The 27,992-nt window shown below is 38.8% G+C and overlaps 2 protein-coding genes across 2 annotated transcripts; both read right to left on the bottom strand.

Moving 5' to 3' along the window:
- Positions 1 to 486: 486 nt before the first annotated feature.
- On the bottom strand, positions 487 to 17,032 carry LOC110163019 (gamma-enolase). The gene is made up of 12 exons (XM_020927934.2): positions 16,926 to 17,032; positions 16,731 to 16,826; positions 14,914 to 14,972; positions 11,340 to 11,409; positions 11,122 to 11,255; positions 8,844 to 9,066; positions 7,781 to 7,978; positions 5,730 to 5,806; positions 4,066 to 4,190; positions 3,351 to 3,459; positions 1,329 to 1,387; positions 487 to 1,224 (listed from the first exon to the last, which is right to left on the bottom strand). The coding sequence occupies exons 1-12, from the start codon at positions 17,008 to 17,010 to the stop codon at positions 1,155 to 1,157; spliced, it is 1,305 nt and encodes a 434-aa protein (XP_020783593.1). The 5' UTR covers positions 17,011 to 17,032; the 3' UTR covers positions 487 to 1,154.
- Positions 17,033 to 20,622: 3,590 nt separating this feature from the next.
- On the bottom strand, positions 20,623 to 27,992 carry mlf2 (myeloid leukemia factor 2). Its single transcript, XM_055163908.1, has 7 exons — positions 27,672 to 27,992; positions 25,323 to 25,478; positions 24,844 to 24,872; positions 24,292 to 24,461; positions 23,701 to 23,860; positions 22,452 to 22,669; positions 20,623 to 21,148 (listed from the first exon to the last, which is right to left on the bottom strand). Exons 1-6 carry the CDS (start codon positions 27,713 to 27,715, stop codon positions 22,464 to 22,466), a joined length of 765 nt encoding a protein of 254 aa, XP_055019883.1. The 5' UTR covers positions 27,716 to 27,992; the 3' UTR covers positions 20,623 to 21,148; positions 22,452 to 22,463.

Below are 27,992 nucleotides of genomic sequence, written 5' to 3'. Positions count from 1 at the left end.
GCAATTCAATATGGGATTTAACTAGCCTATCTTGCATTTTTTTTTAATTGAAGGTGTTTTTATTTCATACATTCAATACAATACTGTTCACGGTGAGCAAACTCACCTCTCCACAGTTGGTGACATCACCTGCTTGTCTCCATGGAGACAGGCAAGTGAAATAATAAATAATAAAAAACTTCAGGTATGTGTATAGCTGTGGGAAAGACTCAGCTCTCTAGCACTCTAGTTTATTAATTTTTTATTATATATTGTTTTGCAAATTGGATGGTCAGTGGTTGTTGTAAATCTACAATTCATGATATCGCACAAAATGTTTTAAAAGTCTAATGTGGCGTAGCTGTGCAGCACAAACATTACAGACTCCCTTTTTGCCACATTACAGAACATATTAAACAGGCACAAAAACAGAAGAAACAAGAAGTGTTCACTGAAATCACAATGATTTTAAAGTTAACTTTTATTGCACTTGAGCTCCAGCCATTATTGACACATGTAACATTGTTCATTTGCACAGCACTGAGAATCACATCAGGTCAGACAACAAGGAAGACACGACAAGGTACACTATCAGGGATGGCAATACTTGTTTTCTTGAATTTAAATTTTATAATGAATCTTTCTCATTGATCACCTTTTAAGTAATTCGTCTGACTGGTTAAATCCACCTGTCACTCAGATTATGATGAGCAACAGGAGAAGTGGATGGGGCTGTTATATTTTTAAGCAGATTTGTCATACAGTCACACTGATTCTTTATATAATTTCATAACTATATTTTTGATAATTTCCTCATCTGATGGGCTGCAATTCTGATTCTGAAAGTAGACTTATGTGTGTTTTAGCGTAAGAGTTGCATCAAAACAGAAAAACATTAAATTGTGACAAAACCATCTCCACAAAAGTCCAATTATAACAGGGTCAAATCACAATATTTCACACTCCTACAGTTAAGGTGAAAGTCTTATTATGTAGTAACAACGATGCAGATATCAGCCAATAACAGACACAGACAGGGCCTTTGCTTAAAGCTGTGCAAACGGACTCACTAAATGTTTAAGGTGTTTAAACAACGAAAATGCATGTATGTTTTTTAACTGTTTTAGTGCAGACAGTATGACAGTGTGACCGTTGATGGACACTGCGCACGGCTCTCAGATGGCACTGGGGTTACGGAAATTATGTCCAGCAAAACGAGCTTGATCGCCCAACTCTTCCTCAATTCTGAAAAGAAAAGCACAAGAGAGTTAGAGGGGTAATGCTGTGACAGGGAAAGCTAGTGCAAAAAAGTACAGTGCTTTTTCGTTAATTAAAATAATAATACTCACCTCATTAGTTGATTGTACTTGGCCAGACGCTCTGATCGACACGGGGCTCCAGTTTTAATCTATGGAAGAAAACAATCCAGGAAAAACCCAACAGTGATTTTAATTTGTTAACATTCATTAGGGTTTTTATTATTGTTATGAAAATGATTTATGTGGCCGTTTAACTCTGTGTCCAACAACTGTTTTCATAAGAAACACTGATTCTCAAATATAAATCTTACACAGCAAAAACTCGAGGGTCAAAATTTCAGGGTAAAATATTTCAGAGTTGTTTTAAACACAAAAAGAGTTATTTTAACTATCTGAAAGTTAGATGGGGGTTTGAGTTGAGGCTATTTGCCAGAGTTGATATGGTTGAAGTCAGAGTTGGGGACTTGCAAGTCGTGGATTTGGACTCGAGTCACTATTTTTAGGACTTGACTTGACTTGATAAAATGGACTAAGACTTGGGACTCGACTTGGACTTGAAGGTCAGTGACTTGGGACTTGACTCGGTCTTGAGGCCCGCGACTTGAGAAGACTTGAGAAGCACTTTTAAATCTGAATTCTTTCTATTCTGTTTATAATGATTCGCTCTAAGACTTGTCAAGACATTTAAAAAGGAAAAATTAACTAAATTATTTTCTACTACAATTATTTTGGTTTAAAGACTTGAAATGACTTGAAGCTCAAAGCAGACGACTTGAATTTGACTTGGCCTTGACTTGGACAGTGACTCGAGACTCGACTTGGACTTGCCTACATTTGACCTGGGACTTGACTCGGACTTGAGGTCAAAGACTTGAGACTTACTTGAGACTTGCAAAACAAAGACTTGGTTCCACCTCTGGTTGAAGTTAATTCAACTTCCCTTAGTGTTAATTTGGCACCTCCCACCCTCCACTTCAAACTCCCGCGAGAGAAGACCAGCTTGAACCAGTTTTATACATAATTTCATCTTAAATTAACTAAATTTAAGTGTAAAAATAAAACACCTCTTTGTGCTGTTTAGCTAAATCAGGATAACTCTACTAACTCTAAAGTGTTATTTGTTTACTCTCAAAACATAAATATAACTCTTGATTTCGGGGTTGAACAGCAACTTTGGTAGTCAGGCTGGCACCACCTAGTGCCGCTGCTCAGTTTAATTTCTCTCCAGTGACTAGGTTAGGAATCAGAATACACTAGATGGTTTGCAAAAACCCCGGAAGTGCAAGTCCGGGCACCAGCCAATCAGTGAAGAGCCGTACATTCTGTGTTGGCAACGATTCCAGAGATCGAGGATTTAAAGCCGGAACAAAGAGAATGTTTGGTGAATTTTATCAAGGGGAAACACGTTATTGCCCTTCTTCCTATGGGATTTGGGAAAAGCTTAATATACCAGTTAGCCCCTTTAGCGGCGCATTACCGTCAAGCGAACAAATCCTACTGCTGTGAGGTCAGACAGTTTCCACTAAGTGAAACCGGCTGATGAATCATCTTTGGTCCAGTGTTACTTAAATAACATTTCCAAAAATGTTAAATTAACTCTAAAAATGTTAAAATTGATTCCGTGAGAGTCAGTTTTAACACTCCACTTTCTGCTGTGTACTCGTGGTATTAGAGTTTTGGTGGTACTCAAGAGGATTTTGGCTAGTCCTCGTCTGATTTATGGGGTTTAGCTCTTGTGTAGGCCTGTTAAGTAAACCTGCTTTAGCTCCAGTATTTGTACTTTGTAGAAAAGTTTGTGACTAAAACTTGGTTAAATAAAAGTGCAATTTTACTTGTGGGAATGGGAATTTTCTCACAAGCACTGCGATTAGTTTTGTGATTTATGTTTTAATAATAAGATTCTGGTTAATTAGGTCTATGAACTGACAAACAAATAGAAGAATTGCATTTCAGAACATGTTTGTACAGATCTAAATACAAGGTTAGCACATTTATAGACTGTTTTGTTGTTTGTGGAAGAGATGATGGTGTTTAAAAATGCTGATTTGATGTTTACGTCCATCCACTTTGCGATTTTGATTGTAAATTGTACTTAATTGTATACATGTTTACCTGCCCAGTGCAAAGTCCCACCACCAGATCAGCGATAAAAGTGTCCTCTGTCTCTCCAGAGCGATGACTGACCATGACGCCCCAGCCGTTCTCCTGAGCCAGTTTACACCTGCGCAACCGAGATGTTCATTTTATCATCCAACATTTTTGTCAACATAATATTTTTGTCGATAGAACGCTGAACAAAAATATAATAAAAAAAATGAGATGGCTAAATAATAATAATGGTTTTGATTAAAGCTATAATGCATTTACTCCACTTAAAGCTGCATTGTGTAACTTCTCTGGCTGATCTTGTTTCTATGGATACATCATTGCTCCGCCTGGAATGTTCCACAGTATGACATTAAACAGCTCTACCTTAAATTTATTCAATTACAGGTGGTTTTATAGCTCAAAATACCTAAAAAACAGGCATTCTGACTGTGAGCGGGGTCGCCTCTCCACAGATCTGACTTGTAACTTGGTCTGGTTTGGTCTCCATGAAGATAGAAAGGTTTAATGCCATACTGTGAAACATTCCAGACAAAGCAATAACATCTCCATGGAGAAAAGCATTTGACACCCCTCCACCAGAAAAGTTACACAGGGCAGTTTTGAATTTTACTTGATAATTTTGACTTATGCAAAATATTCCAAAAATGAAAAAAAATCATTGTACTAATAACTCAAAACTCAAACTAAATTAAAAGTAGTTAACAAAATCATAACTGACGCTTTGATGGCCTCGGTCACGGAGCCGATCTGATTGACTTTGAGCAGTAAACAGTTGCAGGCTTTGTCCTCCACCGCCTTCTGTATCCTGCGCGGGTTTGTCACCGTCAGGTCATCACCCACCACCTGCACACAAGAAGAAACAAGTTACAAACAAAAACGAAACGAAAATAACCATAACAACGCCAAATCTTCCTGGTGCGAGTGTCTGCCACCATCTTGTCTCCATGGAGTAGTTTTCTTGGCCTGGGATGTTCCTCAGTAAAGAATTAAACGTATCTATCTTGGACTTATTCATTTAAGAGTGCTGAAAAATACCTAACAACTCCTGCTTGTGTCTATGGAGATAAACTGGTTTAATGCCAAAACATTCTAGGCAAAGAAAAAAACATCTCCGTGGAGAAAAGTGTAGGTGACGTACGACTCCACCTGAAGTGTGGAGACACTTTTTTAAATATTCCATCCAGTCCTTGTATTTGCAGAGGTCGCTGGTGCTAGACTAGTGCATGTCAATGGCCATAGTTATCCTGACACTAAAAACAGTCTTACCCACTCCACAAAACACCCGAAGCAAATCTATTATTACACCAGATTGCCAATGTGAATGTCTGTGTTGATAGAATAATGTTTGAAATAAAACTAACCCTTGCATCACATGAATTGTCGCATATTGTGAAAAAATAAATCAACATTTCAGAGCATAGAACCATGTTATATTTATTTCTCTTCTCATTTATCCACTTGAAGTTGTATTTCGAGTGATTTGTGCATATTTGAGTCATCTTTATGTATATTCAAGATGTCATTGCTTTGGTCAACCCGTTTTCACCCCCATGATTTACACCCACTGCTCTGTACTTACTTCTTTCTTTCTCCTATTTTATTTTCTTAATCAGTGATGCACATTGTATTCTACAGAGCCCTGCAAGAGCTGCGGGGTCACACAGGCTATTTTAGGAACAAATGAAACAAAAATGCTACTTAAAATGTTCAGATTCTAACATAATGATCCATGGGTGTCATAGATTTTAACTATATAGCAGACACAAGCACAGTATGTCTGCGAGGGACTATTTTCTCATATATCAATCCGCCACTGCCAGGCTTTTATCAGGAAGCACAACTCGCTGCTGCTCAGACATACTGTAAATCCTTCAAATGCAAGGATGGTTTTACTTCTAAAATTATTCTATCAACACAGACATTCACATGGACAGTCTGGCGTTATAATAGATTTACTTTGGGTGTTTTGTGGAGTGGGTAAGACTGTTTTTAGTGGCAGGATAACTATGGCCATTGACATGCACTAGCCTAGCACCAGCGACCTCTGCAAACACAAGGACTGGATGGAATATTTAAAAAAGTGTCTCCACATTTCTCCAACACTCTGGCTCACTAGGAAATGAGGTCCTATGTCCAAAGTTCCGAACTATCCCTTTAAGTCGCCAGAGTGTGAAACTGATACAGTCTGTTGTGGTTTCTCTTATGATTTTGGATATTACGATTGTTATAGCCCTTTATTTTCTCGTTAAAACAATCAAACTGACTCACGATGTTTATTCAGATGATAAAGGAGGCCTCAAATATCCCCCAAAATGACATGAACTCATTTCTGACCAAACCAAACCTTTGTAGGGCTGTATATATTTTGCCATATTGTCCCACCTGAATGCCTACTGAAGCTGTAAATTTTGTCCAAGCCTCCCAGTCGTCTTGGTCAAATGGATCTTCAATAGAAACAACTGAAAGGAACAAGCATTTATAATTGTAAGAGCAGGAGAGAGAACTCAGAACTACATAAAATCAATACAATCACATATTACATTAAAACAAAATCCACAAATTGTTCGCACAAGCTACATGCACAACACAACAGGCTAAAGAAGTGAGGTCTTTTTACCAAATGTGCTCTGCAGCCCATAATTAAACCTAATCAACAGCAAGTGTCAGAGTGAGGGAGAGAGAACAGACTGCACGCATTGTATTGTTGCAGCTGAGAAAATACTGTAGCTGGTAATACAAGTAAACACACACCACGAATAAGAAACAAGTCATTCTTCTGCTACTCAATTGTTTCCATTTGAGCTTTTCCTCTGCCCCTCTCTGGATCCTCTGTTCAGTCTCACACTTTCCTCTGCTCCAGTTTACTCTCTCCTCTGCATCCTCTGCTCAATACGACCCTGTCCTCTGCATCCTTTGGTCCGTCTAACCCTCTTCTCTGCTCCTCTGAGTCTTTCTTTTGCATCCTCTACTCCATCCAACCCTCTCTTCTGCTCCAGCTGGCCCTCTCCTCTGCATCTTCTGCTCCATCTGAACCTTTCCTTTACACTCTCTACTCCATCTGAGCCTCCCCTGTGGATCTTCCAGCCCTTCCGGCCCTCTCCTCTGTGTCGTCTGTTTCACTTGACCCTCTGCTGTGCTCCATCTGACCCTCTCCTCGGCATCTTATTCTCCATCTGACCCTCTCCCCTGTGTCATCTGTTTCACCTGACCCTCTCCTCTGCTCCTTTGCCCCATCTGACCCTTTCCTCTGCTTCATCCAACCCCATTCCTCTGCATCCTCTTCCCTATCTGACCCTCTCCTCTGCATCCTCTGCTCTATCTGACCCTCTCCTCTGCATCTTCTGCTACATCTGACCCTCTCCTCTGCATCCTCTGCTGTATCTGACCCTCTCCTCTGCATCCTCTGCTGTATCTGACCCTCTCCTCTGCATCCTCTTCCCTATCTGACCCTCTCCTCTGCATCCTCTGCTGTATCGACCCTCTCCTCTGCATCCTCTTCCCTATCTGACCCTCTCCTCTGCATCCTCTGTTCCAACTGACACTCTGCTCTGCGTCATCTGTTTCACTTGACCCCCTGCTCTGCTCTATCTGACCCTCTCCTCTGCATCCTCTGCTGTATCTGACCCTCTCCTCTGCATCCTCTGCTGTATCTGACCCTCTCCTCTGCATCCTCTGTTCCAACTGACACTCTGCTCTGCGTCATCTGTTTCACTTGACCCCCTGCTCTGCTCCATCTGACCCTCTCCTCTGCATCTTCTTCTCCATCTGAGCCTTTCTTTTTTGCATCCTCTGCTCCATATGACCGTCTCCTCTTCGCCATCTGACCCTCTCCGTCTACGTCTACCCTCTACGTCATCTGCTTCATCTGACCCTATCCTCTGCATCCTTTTCTCCAACTGACCGTCTCCTCAGCATCCTCTGCTCCATCTTACTCTCTCCTCTGCATCCCTTGCTTCATCTGAGCCTCTCTTCGGCATCCTCTGCTCTATCTGAGCCTTTCCTCTGCTCCAATGGACACTCTCCTCTGTGTCATCTGTTTCACTTGACCCTCTCCTCTGCACTTACTGCTCCATCTGACCCTCTCCTCTGCTCCATTCGACCCTCTCCTCTACGTCATCTGTTTCACCTGACCCTCTCCTCTGCATCCTCTTCTCCAATTGACCCTCTCCTCTGCACCCACTGCTCCATCTGACCCTTTCCTCTGCATCATCTGTTTCACTTAACCCTCTGCTCTGCTCCATCTCACCCTCTCCTCTGCATCCCCCACTCCATCTGACCCTCTCCTCTGCTCAATCTGTTCCATCTGACCCTCTCCTCTACATTCTCTACTCCATCTGGCCCTCCCCTGTGCATTCTCTGTATGATCTGACCCTCTCCTTTGCATCCTCTGCTTCATCTGACCCTCTTAACTGGACTATCTCACACACACATACCTGGGTAGTTGTTGATGAAGCCCTGGTAGATACTGGCCAGCTCGTCCGCGCTGATGTTGCGAGCCACGTTTGGAGGAGATTTGAAGTCCAGGTCGTATTTTCCCTCCATGAAGAATTCAGAAGCAGCGACATCCATCCCGATCACCACTTTATCTGTGAATCCAGCCTTCTCTATGGCTGTCTTGATCAGCTCCAGAGCTGAAAACACAATGGAAAATATGAGACAGAAGTGACATATTTTTATAGGAAAATTTGTCGGCTGCATTTGATTTGATTTTAATACGAGCTGTGGGACCCATCTCCAAATGTTTTAGCTACCCATATAATAATACCTAGAAAATGAAAGGTTCTGCATTACAATATTTTCTGATCTAGGTTATAATGTTGTTTCCTCATCAGAAAAATATTGTTTTTGTTGTTTTTTTGACATCACAAGGTGGAACAGAGCATTCAGAGCTTCGGAGATGCAGACAGACTAATAATAAAGAGTAACTTCAACATGTGTGAATGAAACAAAACACAACTCCGGGAATGTTTTTGAAGAGGTAACAACATTATAACATGGCTAAAAGCTCACCGGAGTCAATTTTGCATAATATTGGATCTTTAATCTACTGTGCAAGTTTTGATACCTTTTAGCTTTTTCTGTTTTTTGTTGATTCCCTAAATTATAAAAAGAGTTTTAGCGAGGAATCCGATTGGCAACACCAGCTACAAACCCACTCAGACAGGTTGAGGGAGCATATTCGGGCTTTAAACAAGTTTAGTTTGATTATACTGACTATAGACTATATAGAAATATGATAAATCGTCATAAATTAACCCAAATGAATGCATTAATGTTTAAGTGTTCAATTCTTTTATGCAAATATCACCCCAATCACAGGCTTTGGTAATACACTGGCATCACAACTGGGACAAAACATGGAACTAAACCAGTCTGACACTAAACTGATATAAAAGTTAAATTCTCAATCCCAGCATAACAGAATCCCACTGAAAAAGTCTGGATATACTTCTGATTGAAAAACCGTGTAGACCTTTTACATTAATTTGTCATTACCTTCACTGTTTTCTTGAATATTCGGGGCAAATCCTCCCTCGTCTCCCACGTTTGTCGCGTCTTGCCCGTACTTTTCTTTGATCACACCTCTCAGAGTTTGGTACAGCTCTGCTCCGACTCGCAGGGCATCTCTGAAGGACTCGGCCCCCACAGGAAGCACCATGAACTCCTGCATGGCCAGTCTGTTCCCAGCGTGAGACCCTCCGTTGATCACATTAAAAGCCTGAAATGCAGAATAAATCAACTTCATTTGTGTAGTTTCATATATTTATCTACTAAAAAGGACATCATGTAGGTTTTCTGGTGGAAGGGACAGCACCTGCTTCTCAGCGCGGGGGGGGATAATGTTATTGGATTAACTAAAATGCCCACACTATGGCATTATATTGATCCACCTCCATGGAGACGAGCAAGTTTTTGAATGAAAGCAAAATAAATAAGCTTAATTGCCTACAACGCAACATTCCAGATAAAGAAATAATTACTCCATGGAGACACGGTGTGGAATACTTTCCACTGCTAAAGTTACATAGTCCACTATTAATTGAGATTAATAAAATTTGTCAAATCAGGCCAATTTTTCCATAAATGTGAAATCTAAATCCACTTTATTTCTGCAGCACATTTTAACAAAAAAGTAGTTTCCAAAGTGCTGCACAGAGATCAATAAAATGAAAACAAGCAAAAGGTAAATTGCTAAAATTTGGTCACACCAGTCCTAAAACAATAAAACCAGTAAAATCAAATAAAAGTAAAAACTACAAAGTCACAGAATAGCAGTAAATAAGTAAAATAGATCAAACAAATAGAATAACTAAAAAACACAGAGCACCAAACAACTCATGCAGTGTTAAAAGCCAGAGAATAAAAGTGTGTTTTTTAAGACGAGACGAGAATTATAATAGTAGTGGTAGTAGTAATAGTTGCAGTAGTAGCAGTAGTAGTCATAGTAGTGGTTGTAGTAAAGTAATGTAATGATTATAACATATATATTTAAAGATGATCATGATAGTGCATAATATAGTAAGATAGTTTAGACAGGGTGTCCAAACTTTTTTCATCAAGGGCCACATATCTAAACACAGATGATGCAGAGGGCTGATCGAGGGCTGTAGACTGCTGCTCAATACAGTGAATAATTGAAATATTTGCATGTTTAACACATTAGAGTGAGCCGTCAGACTTTATTCATGCTAAGATCCTTAAAACCACACACTAAATATTAATTATTAGCTTTATCATGGCAAATTTTCAAAAAACTTGCAATAAAAAAAATATTTTTAGTTGATGCAAGTTACTTTGGGCCAAGTCACCTGGAAGACTGAGGGCCAAGAAACATTTGTCTGAGGGCCACATTTGGCCCCTAGGCCATAGTTTGGACATGCCTGGTTCAGTGCATAATATAGTTGTCAAAATCAGGTACTAATCGTTACTAAAACCAGTATTGAAAATAGATACTTATGTATTTATGTATTGTATCTTAGAAACATGATAAAACTGGACCTTTCTTAAAAAGTTTTAGAATAATCTTGAACTTTATAAATGCCAATGTTAGGGCTGTAACGATATCCAAGACTCACAATACGATATCGTCACAGTATGAACCTCACGGTACGATATTTATTGAGATATTGCCGGAAAGCTCATGATATGGTGGGGAGGTTCACGATTAAGGATGTAACAAATATCCAAATCTCTCCGTACGATATTTTCACAAAATACATCTCACAGTACGATATTTATTGTGATATTTTGTGGAGGCTAAGATGCTACTTTTTCCTCTTAAAATGCCGTGACAAGATTTAATCCAAAGAACTAAGACTTAAAAGTGCTTAGAACTGTTATTTCTTCTTGTAGTCTGCACTGAAATAGAGCAAAGGATCATGGTCTATGTAGTTCCCTCTTTTTTTTTTTAGCTCTTGCTGCACCATAACTCAACTTAATTTAAGCAAAGAGACTTGTAATTCGATATATTGTGATGGTCCAATATTATTGTGAGAACATTGACGATACGATATCAGGATATTTTGGTTATTGTTAAATCTCTAGCCAATATACAACCACATGGAAACCTAAAACAAGAAGTATTATTTTGTCTCGGTGGCCAAGATTTTTTGTTTTCAAGTATCGAGTCTTTTCCTTCGTATCGAAATAGAGTTTGAAATTCTAGTATCATGCCAACACCAGTGCATGAATTGTCTTTTTTGACTTTTTTTTTGCTTAGATGTGTGTGTTTTCTGTATAAAACCTGCAGAAACTCAAATGACCTCTTACTTACAGGAACAGGAAGGACTAGTTCTCGATTTCCTGCCAGATCAGCGATATGTCGGTACAATGGGACGCCCTTTTCTGCAGCGCCGGCTTTGCATATGGCCAGAGACACTCCCAGAATAGCGTTGGCTCCAAACTTAGCTGAAAAACAACATTAGAAGTGAAAAACGATGATGCTAAAGTTACACCGGCCTGTGGTTTGAAAACAGAAGAGTCTTGTCTTACATTTGTTCTCGGTACCATCCAATTCAATCATCATGTTGTCTAAAGCCTCCTGCTCCAACACACTGATCCCCTGTGAGAAGAAACACACATTCATGTTTTGTATAAGTGAACATCTTAAATTAAATACATGCTGGTTTAAAACAGCAAAAAAATCACAATCATCTTTGTAGAAAGCCTTTGCAAACTGATTTTAGTCGTAGCAGGATCTGGCAACCCAAAAGCATACTACTTTCTGATTAGATTGACTTGGCAAATGAAATGCAAAAACTTTCCATCACAATTCTTTTCCTTGTAGTGATCACAATATTCAATTCAATTTTAGTTTTTTCTTTTTAAAAACAAACAAATACACTGCTGGTTAAAAGTTTTACAACACCACACTTTTTCCATTTTTTTTTTTTTTACTGTTTACAGTTGACCAAAACGTATTCTAAACTTTTGATTCATGAAAGTGTCCACCTTTGGCAGATATAACAGCTGAACACACTCGTGGCTCGTTCTTTTTACAACAGAAATCAAATATTCTTCTGAAAGTTCTTAAGTCTGTTGCAGAAGTTTCCATAAATGTGTGACACTTGTACGTTTCTTCACTTTTCTGTCAATTTTTTTTTGTGTTCAAGCTTTACCGTCTTGTTCTTTGTTCCTGAGGTAGTTTTGGCAGAGCTTGGACTTGCGTTTTGTATCTTTTATCTTTTTTTTTTAACCTCTGGCTGTTCATTTCTTACAATTGTACCATTTCAAGCTCTTCATTGGACTTGCACGACTTGATTTGCAATAAATAACTAGAAAAATCTGGGTGTTCTAAAACTTTTGACCGGTAGTGTACGTATTTTAATCTAAATTGTATGAACATTAACAGCCCTTTTGAAAACATAAAGAACCTGTACGTCATATTAAATATTTTTGTAGTTGTGAATAAATCAACAGTATCATTGTTATCAGCAAAATGCAATGACAATAATGATATATAGGCCACTACCTCTAATTAGAACAGGCAGCACCACTTTCGAGTAACCATGCTTTAATTAGCCTCAATAAAGCATGAAAACATACTTAAATCATAATGAACAAATAGTTTATTAATAAAGATTCAGGATTAGTAGGGTATAAATTAAGTAATTACTAATCTTCAATCTTCAGTCCTTTTCAACAGTGGTGGAGTTTGCAATTTGGGGGCCCTAGGCGAACTTGAGTTTGGGGGCCTTACTATAATGCATTTTGTATAATGTTATTTTGTTTTGTTTTTTAATATATTTATTGACAGTTTTTCCACATTGTTCTTGAGACACATGCATCTCTATTTATTTGAATTTTGTTGGATTGGAAACTTGTCTTATTAGTTCGGTCGCCTACTAGAAAACCAGAACTGAAAGTAGTTTTATTTTTTTGCTGGAACAATTACATTTTTGTTTACATCCATTATATATGATTAGTATTATTATTATTTACGATTATTGTTTAAAAGTAAAATACTCTCACTTAGGTCGTTTTCACACCGCTAGTTCGATTATTTGGTCCGCACCAGGCAATAAAATTGTTATTATGTAGCAAATACACTCCAGTGTGGTCCGCGTTCACACCGGCAAACGAACCAAAACTGGTTCGATTCACGTGTCTCTGTTTCCCCGGTAAAACAGCGATACTCCAGTTATCAACACCGATGTTCCTGTTAATACCACGGGCCGTCCTCATCTCAAATTATCACCATGAACTCATAAAACAGCAACATGTAGAACTTTGTACAAACTCACCGCATCAGCCCAGAGTTCGGGTAACAGCAGCAGCCAACAGCGCTCACAGTAGCGCGCAGCTCCTCAGGACGGGGCTGGGGTCTGGTCCTTGGTCTTCTGTTACAAGCTCATTGGTCAGATGGTCCGGAGGCTTCATCCTCCATGTGCTGGTTCCAAACGGTGGCGAGAAAGACCAGTGCGCAATGACTGGGTCTGAGCGGGTACGTTCCGTCGTCTGCGCGCTGGTTCTGTGCGGGAAAAGCAAGAATGCGCTGTGGACTACAGGTCCGGGGCGCGCTGCTCCGGTTCTCCGCGCTCAAGAACCACGGCTGGTTCCGAGGTGGTGCAAAGCATCCGGACAGAAGCGTGAGTCCAGTTTGGTTTGTTATATGTTGTTCTGAGCGTCCGTTCTCCGCGCATTTGGTTCTTCCCGGGGAAAGCGCTTCCTCAGGTCGAGGCTCCCCGCTCCAGCTCCTCTGAGCCCGGCCTGAACCGGAGCTGCCCCCGCTGGTTCAGGACTCTGGTTTGGATCTAGTCCGACTGTATTTCTCACACTAGGCTAAAAACAGGGACTTTTTAAAGTTGTATCAATTGAATGGGCGATTGCCTATTGCCATGAAATTATTTGGTTAATTAAAGCCTAAAATAACAAATGTTGGTTGCTGTGTGATCACGGGGAACACCGGGACTTCTCTGTGCGTGTAGGTCCCGAACAGGCTTACGCACCCCCAATTTTGACTCACTCTGGAGCCACACGTTCGCACACTGATACTTGCTCTGATCTTCGTGTGTTACATTCTCAGTAATGGACCATTGTTGGTAAAATAATTCGAAAATGAATCGCGTCTGCGTCTGGACAACAGTCTGTTACTGCGCTGGAGTCGTACAGCGCGTCATTTCAGGCAGAGGAGACGCGTGTCCCTCCCATGATGCATTTCGAATAGTCTGTTTGTCCATACTGTCTATGGTTTGGACCCGGGTTCGCGTTCACACCAGAGGAACCGCACCAAAGTTGGTCATTTGGTGCGGATTCAAGCGAACCGAGACCACCTCTTTTTTGCGGTCTCGGTCCACTTGATTTGGTTCGGGTCCGAGTCCGATTGACGCTTTCACACCAACGCAAACGAACCGAACTAACCACTTTTGGTTCGAATGGACCGTTTGGTGCGCACCAAATACTGTCAGTGTGAAAACACCCTTAATGTCATATTAAGAGAAAATCAAATTGCTCTGAGGCCACGGCCATTAGTGGCACTGAGGGCAGTTGGTTTGGGGGCCCTAAGCAGCCGCCTCCTTTTGCCTAATGGTAGCACCGCCTCTGTTCTTAAAGATCTTATAATACACAAATGGATTCTTGGGAGTTTTAAGTTATGTCATAATGTTGTTACCTCATCAAAAACATATGTGAAGTTGTGTTTTGTTTCATTCACACGTGTTTGAGTAACTCTTTATTATTATTTTATCTACATCTCCAATGCTCAAAATGCTCAGTTTTACAAGTTTAACAGCTCCTTTTACCTTTAATTTAGTAGAAATGGGAAATTCCAGGGCTGAAATTATCCAAATAATTCTAGTGAAGGTGTGTGGAGTTTAAAAACACAGTGGAGCACTTCCTGTATTACCACATGACATCACAAAGTCTCTTCTTCAGGTCTGCTTTTCTGTTTGAAAGTAGTTTTTGCAGGATTTCTGTGCTAAAAACGCGTGAATAAAGCAAAAAAAACCAAAAACAAAACACAACTCCTGGTGCAGTTTTGATGAGGAGTACCTGCTTTATTAAGGCTAATTAAAGTGCAGATCTTGTAAAGTGGTACCAGACAGTCCAGGTCAAATCTCATACTCACCGACTCAATAAGAGCAGGTGCAAGAGTGTCATTAATATGGCCCACTGCCTTTGTAACACCTGCGGAGAATAACACAGAGTGCAATTAGTTTTAGAGAAGCTTCGGTGTGGTGCATTGTGGCGCATTGCTGGTTTCAGATGACATAGCAACATTTTACATAGGCCTGTAATATTTTATACAGATGGAGTTAGGGAGAATTGTTACTGTGAACGTGAAGATTTTTGTTGTAATAATGAAAGTTATAGGGTGTAGTCACTAAATCATCAAGTTCAACATTTGTGGAAATCGTTATTGTTTTTGAAAAAGACATCCGAATAAAAATATCGAAGCTTATATTTTTCTGGGCAATAACTTGACCAGAATAAAGGATTTTAGTGAACAAGTACACTAAAAATTGTCTAATAAAATGCAAAAATTTACCGTATTTTCCACACTATAGAGCACTCTGAATTAAAAGGTGCACTGTCATTGAATGGTCTATTTTCAAACTTTTTTCACATATAAACCACACCATAAGGCGCATTAAACGAAACACAACAGTTAGATAAGTCAGTCAAACTTTATTTAATGCGTTCACAATAACTCTCAACTTTGTTCAGCTGTAATGTGTAAAAAAAAAAAAACTGTCTGAGATGCTAAATTGTTAGTGTATTCACAATAACTCATAATTGTTTAAACTAGTTGGGCGATTACGGCGTCCAGCTCGTCCGCATCCCTCTCGTCATGATCCGAGTCAGTGTGGTTACTGTTCCCTGGCAGTTCAGTGATGATTCTGGTCTTGGTGAAAGCTCGGACCACAGCTGATACTGATCCTTAGCCCAGGCGTCCATGATCCATTGGCAGATCGTGGCGTAAGTCGCTCGGCGCTGTCTCCCTGTCTTGGTGAATGTGTGTTCACCTTCTCTCATCCACTGCTCCCACGCAAGCTCACAGTTTAACTTTATAACAGCCTTGAGTTTAAAGTGGGTGTTGTAAACGTGTCTCTTGACAGGTGCATTTTGATATTAAAAGGAATCACAGTATGTATTACTCCGCCATGCTCCTGACTATGGGAGCTGTAATGCTGCAAGTCGTGCGGCTTTGTAGTTTACTAAAGTCGTACTAAAACACCCCATTAAATTCATATATAAGGCGCTCTGGATTATAAGGCACGCAGTTGTTTTTTGATGAAATTAAAGGCTTTTAAGTGGGCCCTATAGTGCGGAAAATACGGTATCAGTTTATTTGTGCTGATAGAAAAGACATTAAACTTTGAGTGAGTTTTTATTTCACGTGGATAGGTGCAGTATTAACCATAAATCAGGTCAACAAATCTGTAATCTCACTGTTAAAATAGCAACTTCTGACCTGTTCTTCAGCTTTTTTTAAAGACTATAGGGATTCAAGAATGCTCTGATGTTACTTGAACCCAACCAACAGAAAAACAGGTCAGTATATTTGTTATTTTTAGTCATCACCTTTTCCCTTGTAGCGTGTTTTGTCTCCATCTCTAAGCTCTAAAACCTTGTAGATTTAAAGTCCTTTATTTTGACCACAATTACACTAAAAATAGTCTAATAAAATGCAAAAACATATCTTAGTTCAATTGTGCTGATAGAAAAGACATTAAACTTTGAATGAGTTTTTTGTTTCATGTGGATTGGTGTAGTAATTAGAGAAATATTAACCATAAATGAGGTCAACAAATCTGTAATCTCGCTGTTAAAATAGCAAATTCTGACCTGTTCTTCAGCTCCATTTTCGACTAGGGATTCAAGAATGCTCTGATGTTACCAACAGAAAAACAGCTAGGTATATTTGTTATTTTTAGTCATCACCTTTTCCCTTGTAGCGTGTTTTGTCTCCATCTCTGAGCTCTAAGGCCTCGTAGATCCCAGTTGATGCACCACTGGGAACTGCAGCTCTGAATAAACCTGCAGAAGAACGAAATAACACTGTAATTTACCCCCTTTTCTAAACAGAACAGACGATATGATACAAAATAAATATAAAAGCAGACATGTTTTTCACACCTTTGCTTGTATTCAGGTCAACCTCGACAGTCGGATTCCCCCTGGAGTCCAAGATCTCCCTGGCAACAATGCTGACAATGGACATCCTGCCTGTTCGGATAAACACAGAGGACACATAAAAACAGCGATCTTAAAAACGCACTATGTAACTTTTCTCATGATTGGAGATGTTATTGCTTTGCCTAGACACTGTAGTGGTTAAAAATGCTAAATAAATCTTGTATTTACTCCAATAAAGGTGGTTTTATTGCTCATAAATACCTTGAAAAACACACACTGTTACTAGGGATGTAACAATAATAAAGTGATATCGTATCGTCAAAGTTCTCACAATAATATCATGGACCATCATAATATATCGAATTACAAGTCTCTTTGCTAAAATTAAGAGTCATGATGCAGCAAAAAAGCAAGAGGGAACTACATAGACCATGATCCTTTGCTCCATTTCAGTGCAGACTACAAGAAGAAATAACAGTTCTAATCACTTTTAAGTCTTAGTTCTTTGGATTAAGTCTTGTCGAGGTATTTTAAGAGGAAAATTTTAACAGTTTTAGCTGTTTAGCCTCCACAAAATATCGCAATAAATATCATACCGTGAGATGTATATCGTGAAAATATCGTACCGAGAGATTTGGATATTGTTACATCCCTAATCGTGAGTTTTCCCACGATATCGCAATAAATATCGTATCGTGAGATTCATACCGTGACAATATTGTATCGTGAGACTTGGATATCGTCGTTACAGCCCTAATATTGGCATTAAAAATTACTCTAAAACTGTTCAAGAGAGGTCCAGTTTTATCATGTTTCTATGATACGATACATAAATTGAGTATCTATTTTCAATACTGGTTTTAGTATCGATTAGTATCTGATTTTGACAACTATATTATGCACTAAAATCATGATCATCTTTTAAAATATATAATAATCATTACGTTACTTTACTACAACCACTACTATGACTACTACTACTACTGCAACTACTACTGCTACTACTACGCTATAAATGTCCTGTGCAGTTTTCCCACGATATCGCAATAAATATCGTACCGTGAGGCTCATACCGTGAAGATATCGTATCGTGAGACTTGGATATCGTTACCTGGTAGCATCACCTGTTTGTCTCCATGGAGATAAGTTTAATGCCACACTGTGAAACATTCCAGGCAAAGCAGTAACATGTTTATTAAGGCAAGCAAGTGGCGAAACCTCCAAGAAAAAAGTTACGTAGTGGATTTTAACACATAAATGAAAATATATCCTCTGCGTTTGACCCATTCTTGAGTGTCAGGATGAAAAGGCAAATAGGAACCCATCCAAATCCTGAGCTTGGTTCATGGTCAGTGCCAAGTTAAATAATTACTGCTTGTGTTTTAGGTTGATAGAGGAAACCATCTATAAAACATGACTGTGCATTTTCTGAGCAAAGTGAGCCAGATTGAAGCAGTTCCCCAGATAAAATCCACTTCCAGTCCTGACAGTAAAAAATTTGAGCTTTTGAGAATTGATTCCTAGATTAACAAATTACAGAACACAGAAAAAACTACAAAATAATGTTGCATCTGTAAGAATCAGATATTATCAACCTGTACTACCATGTCAAACATCGTGTAACAGCTGAAAATACTAACCAATGGAGAAGAGGAGAGAAGGAGAAACAACATGGAGGGAAAGAGGATGGGGTGAAGAGAGAAAAATAGATCTATCTTTTTAACATTACCTGCAGCGGATTTGAAGCCTGGCAGAGCAAGTGGTCAAATCTGAGCAAATAAACGAGCGATGGAGGAGAGGAGAGAGGGAGAGGAGAGTGTGGGAGGAGGAGGAGGAGTGGGAGATGGAGCGCGTGAGAGGGGGAGGGGGGCGTGAGTCACGAGATGATGCTGAGAAGAGAGAGAGAGAAAGAGAGAAAGAGGGAGGGAGGGAAAGAGGGAGGAGGAGGAATGGAAAATGAAGGTTGGAACGAGATGGCAGAGGTTGCGCGCGTGACCTCTGATATAATAAATGTTATGATCATGTTTGGTCAATCAAGATTTTTCACAGTCAAATAATGATACGTTTTATATTTAAATGTGTTTTATTATTATGTCATTACATTTCAGTTCTCTTATTCTATGAAAAAAAGAAAGCCTATATAGAAACAAAACAATTATAGATTCTATATGCGTTTCAATAGGGATTTTTCTCATATCTCCTAAACAAATGCATCAGAAATACTGTATTCTCAATGATGCTTGTGTTCAAACTTACATTCAAAATGCCTACGTAAAGGGGCAATATGTAACCTTTCTGGTGGGTGATCTACCACCTGCTTGCGATTAGGAGTTTGCAAAAATATTGAAAATATCAGTATATCGTATCATTTAATGTGATGATACAGTATTGATATCATGGGCTGCTCTATCAATATATTATTAATCATTGCATTTATATAGCGCTTCTCAAGATATCCAAAGTGCTTTACAGTAGCCACAGCTGCCCTGGGGCACACTGACAGAAGCGAGGCTGCCAATCCACACTACTTCCTTACTAGGCAGTGTGGGTGAAGTATCTTGCCTAAGGACACAACAACAGCTTTGCAAATGGCGCCCCACAGTGGCATTTGATGTTCCCAGTGGTCTCCCATCCAAGTACTGACCAGGCCCGGCCCTGCTGAGCTTCTGTACTCTATACTCTATCACCAAGAGTATTTTTTTGTATATTTTACTAAATTATTCTGTTACAGAGCTGCAGTTTTGTGGCTTGTTTAGAGGAAGGAAACTCTTTTGACACATTTGACATTTTCACTTTTTTGATGATTAAAATGTTTGTGTTTCATATGAACTTTGCACAAGAAATGGTTTAACAAAGACTTTTAGTATCACAACCATGAATTAACCTTTATTTTTTATTGAATTGTATCGAATCTGAATTGAGATGTATTGAGATATGTATCGTATTGTGGCTTATGTATTGACATATGTATCGTATCAGCAACTTCTGAATGATACCAGTGAAGATACAGTATCATTGCTTTTCCTGGAATATTCTGTAGTGTGGCATTAAAAGTACAGTATTTTCCCTTTTTTCTCTATCTTACACAGTTATTTTTATTGCTTCAAAATATCCTACAAGCATGCATTCTGATTTTGTAGCATCTAGGGGAAGGCATCTCCACAGATCTGACCTATAACTTGGCCTTCTGCTTGGAAATGCCATGGAAACAGTTTAGTTTAATGCCACAGTGTGTAACATTCGAGGCAAAACATCTCGAGACAAGCAAATGGCAGAACTTCCACCTGCAAAGTTACACAGTACACTGACAAAAATTTGAAAAATGGACAAACATGACCATTTTCGAGTGTGATGTGAAAATGCAATATGAGAGAATTCTAGTGTATCTGTATAAAAGAGCAGGTCGAGTTGTAGCTGAGCTTTTGAAGTGGCATCAAATGAGGATTATCAAAGGTAGACGAGCAGACAGGTGACACAGTTGGAGGACGTGCGTTTAAATATAGTCCTGAATGAAATTAAAGAAACAAGAAACAGCGTCCAAAGGAGAGAGAGAGAGAGACAAACAGCAAGGGCCGATCTCAGAGCCATGAGCTGCGAGATATGACTTTATTGGCTGCTGTAGTTTTGCACTCCATCTGATCTTTAAAAGCCGTACAAGTGGTGCCACAGAGAAAGAAAAATCCATTTAAATGCTTCATGAAAATAGGTGACTTATTTATTTCATGCAATACCACAAAAAGTCTAACAATTACATACAAAAACTAGTTCTTCACTCCGTCACTTCTCCTATCAAACGAGGTATCAAGTCAAGCCACCGGAACACATTTGCAATTATCTAATGTTTAATGAACTCCTTATTAAGTTTAATTATTAGTTTTACAATTTATTTCACAAACACACGCCTTCACGAACATCAAATGGGCTTTACAGCAGTTGCACTGTGTAGCACTAATGTGCAGTGGCCAAAACAAGTCAAGTTTATCATTATAAATAAAGTATAAGAATAATATGTGGACTCAAATTTGCCATTATGAGTTTTGGAAGTAACATTAAAGTTGCACAACTGCGAGGAAAACTACTGCGTGTGTAGTTTCGTTCTGTGTGCAATATGCTGTTATGTAGAGGCAGTCCAGTTCTGTTCAAATCAATGACAGTCTGACCGATCCTTCCGATGTCCCGTAAAACTTCTCCATATACACTGGTTCACATTTTAAGCTTCAGTCCTGAAACAAAAAAGATACACAAACGTTAGAAAAACTGATCTACAAACTTCTTTCAACAGTTAAAATGTAAACCTGTGAGACTGAATAATGAAAACACTTTAATATTATTATGAGAAAATTATTATTACACCTTTGTAAATTTTGTTTCATGTGAATTGTCCCAGTAATTAGAGATATTAACCAAGTGCCTCCGCTCAGTTTAATTTCTCTCCAGCAACTAGGTCAGGAATCAGAATACACTACACAGTTTGCAAGAACCCTGGAAGTGCGAGTTTGGGCACCAGCCAATCAGCAAAGAGTCATATATTCTGTGTTGGCAATGATTCCCGAGATCGAGGATTTAAAGCCGGAACAAAGAGAATGTTTGATGAATTTTATCAAGGGGAAAAACGTTATTGCCCTTCTTCCTACAGGATTTGAGAAAAGCTTCTTTTACTAGTTAGCCCCGTTAGTGGTACATTACATACGTCACGACCAAATAGCAGCGACTGGTTAAATAATAAAAAGTACCTGCCTAGCGTAGAGCAAACTAATTCTTTTTTTTTGTGATGAACTTTTTTTTTATTGAAATGCTGCTTAATCACATTGCCTGAACATTCATGAGTTCTGAAATGAGTACAGCTTGCTTGCATACATACATAGTCACAAATACTGCAATCCAATTTTTTAGTTTTTTAAAATACAAAAAGAATAAGGAAAAAAATAAAAAATAACAACCTCCCACCCCGGTCCAAAGCCTCACCCAAGCAAAGGTCTGCTATAAAGTTGTCAGAGGCGAGCGAACGAATTCTAACACTGCAAGGTCAAACGGTTTCTACAAAGTGAAACTGGCTGATGAATCAGGCTGATATTAACCATAAAGCAACTCAAAACTAGGGCCCGACAGATAAAGTGCTCAATATGGTCACTTGAAGAAATAAATCGATCAAAACTTAAACAAATGCTTGAAATCTTCATTTTGACAGTCTAAGGACAAACTCTACCATAGAATTTTACTCTGACTTCCACCTCATATCACATAGCACAACCCATTCAGGCAACCCAAGGGCAACATTATTACTGAATTGAAAATTCTTATTAACTATGTAACAGTGTTGATGTTTTGTCTGGGGGCAGATAACATAAGATTAAACTCTTCTTTCTGCTCCTTTTCATTTATTTCTTGTATGTCTGATGTTGTGACACTGTTGATGCCTTTTTATACTTTATGAATGAAATAAGACAAACTAAATGAGACAAGCATGTGGGGAACCGAGAGCCTTCATCAGAAAAGTTATAGTAGACCTTTAAATAAACCACACACCTGGTCCACTGTTCACCAGTCGTAGCGTGGGCGCGGCTGGTGCTGGCGGTGTCTGGGAGACTCTTGCCTATGGCCTGAAGGGGAGTCGGCGCTCGGGGGGGCAGTGAGGGCCAGCTGCTGCCCTCCTCCGCGTCGCTCACGATAGTCCAGGGACCTCGGGTTTGGGCCGTACCGTCCAGCCTCTCTCCTGAACTCTTCATCAAAAGCAGCAGCCTCAGCTAAAAAAGCAAAAAAGAAATTAAATTATGGATTGGATTAAATTATGTAACAATGCCAAGTTTATATTGTGTATTGGGAAAAGTATTTAACAAGTAAAATGCATTACTCATGTCATTTGTCTATTTAGAAAAGGATATAATGAAATATGTATAAGATGCACCTAGTGGTAATATCAAAGAGGATTTATGAATAATACTTAAATCTTTCACTGATAATGTAACAATTTATCATCACAATAACTCTGAATAATTGTAAAACTTATTCAATCTGATATTCCCATGTTTACCCCGTGTTATGGGTAGTCAGGCTGGCACCACCTAGTGCCTCCACTCAATTTCATTTCTCTCCAGCAACTAGGTCAAGAATCAAAATACACGGTTCGCAAAAACCCCAGAAGTGCGAGTCTGGGCACCAGCCAATCAGAGAAGAGCCATACATTTTGTGTTGTCAACGATTCCCGAGATCGAGGATTTAAAGCCGGAATAAAGAGAATGTCCAATGAATTTTATCAAGGGCCAAGACATTATTGCCCTTCTTTCAATGGAATTTGGGAAAAGCTTAATATACCAAGCGGAGAATTACATATGTCACGACCAAATAGCAGCGATTGGTTAAATGAAAAAAAGTACCTGCCAACCATCGAGCGAAAGAATCCTAATGCTGAGAGGTCTGACGGTTTCCACAAAGTGAAACCGACTGATGAATGTTATGGGTACATCATTTATTAACTTTTCCGGTGGAGGGTTCACCAACTGCTTGTCTATGCAAGATGCTAAATTTGTTTTGCCTAGAATTTTCCACAATATGTCTTTAAACTTAACTCCATGGAGGCAAGTAGGTGATGCCCACAGACCGGGTTAGAGGTCAAATCTGAGGAGAGTTAATGCTGCTCAGTTTTTCCAAGGTGTTTAAAAAAAAAAAAATAAAAAAAGCTAAATGTAGGAATCACAAATGTAATACTGTGAAACTGACCATTCCCTATCTAAAAAGCTACACAGTGCACTTTTAAACAGTTTCAATAAGGACTCACTTTCATCCAGGTTGATGAAGTCTTGCCGTTCCTCCCGGTCTCCAGTGCGGCGGTTTCGGGAGCGCTCCATTATATGTGCCCTCTCCCCGATGTGGTGCCCGATGGCCAGTCGCTCCAGACCGCTCTCACTGTCTCTCATCGACTGACGAGTTTCACGGATCTGAGCGAAAGAAAAGAGATCGACAGTCAAACTATGCTATCAGTTAAATGAAAACCACAATGTAGAACAATAACGGCTTTATTATGGCTTTATGTCAGAAATGTTCAATATTTCTCTGGCTAATGCAGCTCTGCGCTCAAATCCACTCGTTCAAAAGAATATTTAGCTTTGAATTGTTCCTTTTGATGGCCACTCTCAAACCCAATCAAATATATTATTTGGAAAAAATGTTCTATCCTGCATCTTTAAAAAGGTAATTGATTAATATGTATAATTGTTGTTAGCAGTGGCGTGAAAAACTCTCACGTAACAAATTAATGAAATATAATTCTAGGGATGAGTTATGAGTGTGATACGTTTGTGATCCAAGCTAGAATAAAACCCTGCCAAGACTTTTTTTCCATATTCTTTTAATGTTGTATTGTGCTCACCCCGCCTGGGCCTGTCCGCGTTTCACTGGTCTGCTGATACACTTGAGGAGTGCCGCTGTCTGTGGCAGAGTATGAAATCACAGTAGAAGAAGAAAACGTCTGACAGTTTGGTGAACCGGTCATTCTTTCCTGCAAATGAAAAAATAAAAAATACAAAGCAAGCTTAATTTCTTATTACCATAATCATGTTCCATCATGTGAACATGTTCATGAAGCCTCCTGTTTCAGAACAACAACTGTACCACTCTTTTTTTAATTAAGAATATTATTGTATATTAAAAAGATGTCTAAGCCAGGCAAAAACTTGTTATGATGGTTTGTGATTAGTTGGATAAAAATGGCGATAAATGTACCGTATTTTTCGGGTTCGTTTTGTGTTTCCTGTGACTTATCACTCAGGTGCGACTTATAAATTAAAATTTTCCACTGACAGCCTCGAGGGAGTGTCAGTGTCTTGTGTCATGTTACTTCCTGTCTACTGGTCACTTCAACTCAGAAATGCATGCAGAAAAGACATGCTGAAGTCTGTATCATGTTGAATCGCACCATTACTTCTGTCTAACTGGAAACTGATGCTGAGTCTGAATAACCAGAAAGAAGGAAGCGGCCTGTTTATGGAGTTGCTCAGAAGTGACACAGTGGATGAAGAATTCAATTTATTCAATAATTATATTTAGTGATTGTGGAGATGGAGAGTTCTTGCTAAAATTTATCTGCTGTTTATAGAATACTGTCAATAACATGTGACGTTAACAGTCAAACTTGCATTTCATGATGAAATGTCATCCTGGTCTCTGATTTATAAAATAAATCCCTCAAAAAAAGTGCGACTTGTATCCGGTGTGACATGAAATGTTTTCATTTTTCATCCGACTAAATTAACGGTTTCAACACTTTTGGATTTTACTTTGGTCAAATAGAATAGAAATATATAGAATCTATCTCAAACAATCTAGAAACATATTTAGTACAAAATACCCACACATCAGTGCCAGTCATGTCAATTTAGTCAGAAACAAGGTGATTCATACTCGATTAACTTTAAAATGACACCACAGGTTCTTACCGCAGTCACTGGTCTACGAGCAGGACGTATCTGCATCTGAGGCACGGCGAGGGCAAAGGGGTCCATCCCGAAGGGGTCAAACATGCTCCTCATGTGCTGTCTGTGAGCAGCGAAAGGATCCCTGTAAAAGCAGACAGGACAAGGCTCAGACAGTGTAGGGTTGGGCAAGTGTTGATTTTAAATTTGAGATTTCAGTCATGTCTGTTCAGTCATGACAAGTTAAGAAACCAAACAATTTTGGACCCCAGAATCAGTTTTTTTTAAGAAAGAGTTAGAATGGTTAGACTTAAATCCGAGAATCACTCAGTGTGACTCAGTGTTTCCCATTAAAAAAAACTATGATAAACCATCCCCCATGGTTAAAAAACAACCTCGATTATATCATGTAATTTAAGTAAGAATCATGTCATTTACGTAAGAAATGTCACTGCCTCTGCTGATAAAACATTGTCAAAATAACACTTTTCTATTAGGACAAGTAAAAAGTATTTGTTCACATGCACATAAAAAATGAATTCTAAACAGATTTCTCGAGTTCAGATCAGATTAGGATGTGCAAAAATGTTTAAATATTGATATATCATATGCTTTAATGTGATGATACTGTTTTAATATCATGGGCCAATATATTGCCAAGAGTATTTTTGTTATATTTTACAAAATTATTGTGTTACAGAGCTACAGTTTGTTTACAGGAAGGAAACTCATTTATGCGACACATTTGACATTTTCACTGATTTCATGACTAAATCTGTGCGTTTCACTTTTACTTTGCACAAGAAGGGGTTTAACAAAGACTTTTAGTATCACAGCCACGATTTATCCAGTATTTTTATTGAACCGTATCGAATCGATTTGAAATATATCATATTGAATCAAAAGCTCAATGTATCGAGATATGTATCGTATCACCAACTTCTTATTGACACCCAGGAGAGGATCAGATTGTTGAAATGTCAAGTAAAAAATCTGATCTGAAGTGAGTAATCAGATACTTCCTTTTACATTGTATGTGTACATGTTTTGACAGGTTGAAGTGAATAAAATTGGCAACTCAGAACAGTTTATGTCTAGAAATGCCTGTTTGCTCTTAACTACTCTACATTTTGATGTTGTTATTGCATAATCGAGTTTGCTAGATGGTCTGTTGGGGTGGGTATCATTAGAAGTTGCCAAAAAGATACAGAGCTCGATACATAGGCCTCAATATGATACGTTTTTCGATAAAGTACGACTGGATACGATATATTTCAAATCGATTCGATACCGTTCAGTGAAAAACAAAGGCTAAATCATGGGCGTGATACTAAAAATCTACTAAGTGCACTAAGTTTGTGCAAAGTTATGATGAAAAATACCCATTTTACTCAACAAAACAGTGAAAATGTCAACACAATTATTGCTGTTACACAAATTCTTCTCATAAAATACACCTAAAATGAGTCTTGGTAATATAACAATACATTTTTAGACACAGTGTACTTTTGATTTGATACGATATTTTTCAAATCAATTTGATATAGTTCAGTAAAGAAAGGCTAAATCATGGGTGTGATACTAAAAGTCTACTAAGTTCTCTAAGTTTGTGCAAAATTAAGTAAAATATACCTAAAATTACTCTACTCGATACGTGTTTGGACACAGTACACTTTCGATTCAATACAATTCGATACAATATATTTCAAATCGATTCGATACAGTTGAGCTAAATCATGGGTGTGATACTAAAAATCTACTAAATCCACTAAGTTTGTGCAAAGTTAATACAAAAAACACCCATTTTACTCATCAAAACAGCGAAAATGTCAACACAATTGTAGCTCTTTCACAATTTTTTTTGTAAAATATACCTAAAATTACTCTTGGCAATATATAACGATACGTTTTTCGACACAGTGCACTTTTGATTCGATACGATATTTTTCAAATCGTTTCAGTTCAGTAAAAAAAGGATAAATCATGGGTGTGATACTAAAAGTCTACTAAGTCAAAACAGTGAACATGTCAACACAATTGTAGCTCTTACATAATTTTTAAAAAGTAAAACATACCTAAAATTACTCCTGGTGATATATCGATACATCAGCTCACGATATCGATACTGTATCATCCAATTACACGATACGATATGTGGATATTTGAGTATTTTTGCCCAGCTCTGGTGGTATATCAGTAGGCCCCTGCAGCTTGGCTTTGTAATCTACACTTTAGCTTGGCTCAAACATCACCGTATGCAAACATTAAGTCTTTGTGCTTGGTTATAAACATAAACACAGTAAAAAGCATTGACACGGAGGTTTTTTGGTGCACTCACATCATGAAGGGGTCCTCATCCACGTCATTCAAGTACCGAAACATACTGGGATCAATCAGCTGGCTGCCACCACCACTAGCCAGCTAGCGTTAGCCGTACACTCGTGTTTTTAAAGCTGAAACAAGATGTCAAAACGAAACCCTAAGACTAAACTAAACCTCTCTCACTGAAGTCTGAGCGTGATACCCCCACGGTGCAGAGTTTGTGACCGAGTCCTGTAGCTGTCTCCTCTGGTCGTAGTTTCCAGAAATCTGTAGAAAACACAGAAACGGAAGTCAGGGCTTTGACAAAGAGAAGCCTCCGCTGAGAAAAAGTTCACGG

Source organism: Boleophthalmus pectinirostris, unplaced genomic scaffold (genome assembly GCF_026225935.1).
Source record: "Boleophthalmus pectinirostris isolate CB_2022bp ecotype Guang Dong unplaced genomic scaffold, ASM2622593v1 HiC_scaffold_6, whole genome shotgun sequence".
Classification (NCBI taxonomy): domain Eukaryota; kingdom Metazoa; phylum Chordata; class Actinopteri; order Gobiiformes; family Gobiidae; genus Boleophthalmus; species Boleophthalmus pectinirostris.
The sequence above is the reverse complement of the archived record's forward strand: the minus strand, read 5'-3'. Positions and strand labels throughout refer to the sequence as shown.

Excerpts from the sequence above, each read along its gene's own strand:
- LOC110163019 (XM_020927934.2), bottom strand. The coding sequence starts at position 17,010 with ATGTCCATTGTCAGCATTGTTGCCAGGGAGATCTTGGACTCCAGGGGG. Across the intron at positions 11,410-14,913 it reads CACCTGCTCTTATTGAGTCG|GGGATCAGTGTGTTGGAGCA; the intron begins GTGAGTATGAGA and ends TTCTTCTCACAG. Across the intron at positions 5,807-7,780 it reads CTTCATCAACAACTACCCAG|TTGTTTCTATTGAAGATCCA; the intron begins GTATGTGTGTGT and ends TGTTCCTTTCAG.
- mlf2 (XM_055163908.1), bottom strand. The coding sequence starts at position 27,715 with ATGTTTCGGTACTTGAATGACGTGGATGAGGACCCCTTCATGAT. Across the intron at positions 24,873-25,322 it reads GTCATTTTAAAGTTAATCGA|ACTCAGCATCAGTTTCCAGT; the intron begins GTATGAATCACC and ends CTGGTTATTCAG. Across the intron at positions 24,462-24,843 it reads CAGTTTCCAGTTAGACAGAA|AAATTAAGCTTGCTTTGTAT; the intron begins GTAATGGTGCGA and ends TATGGTAATAAG.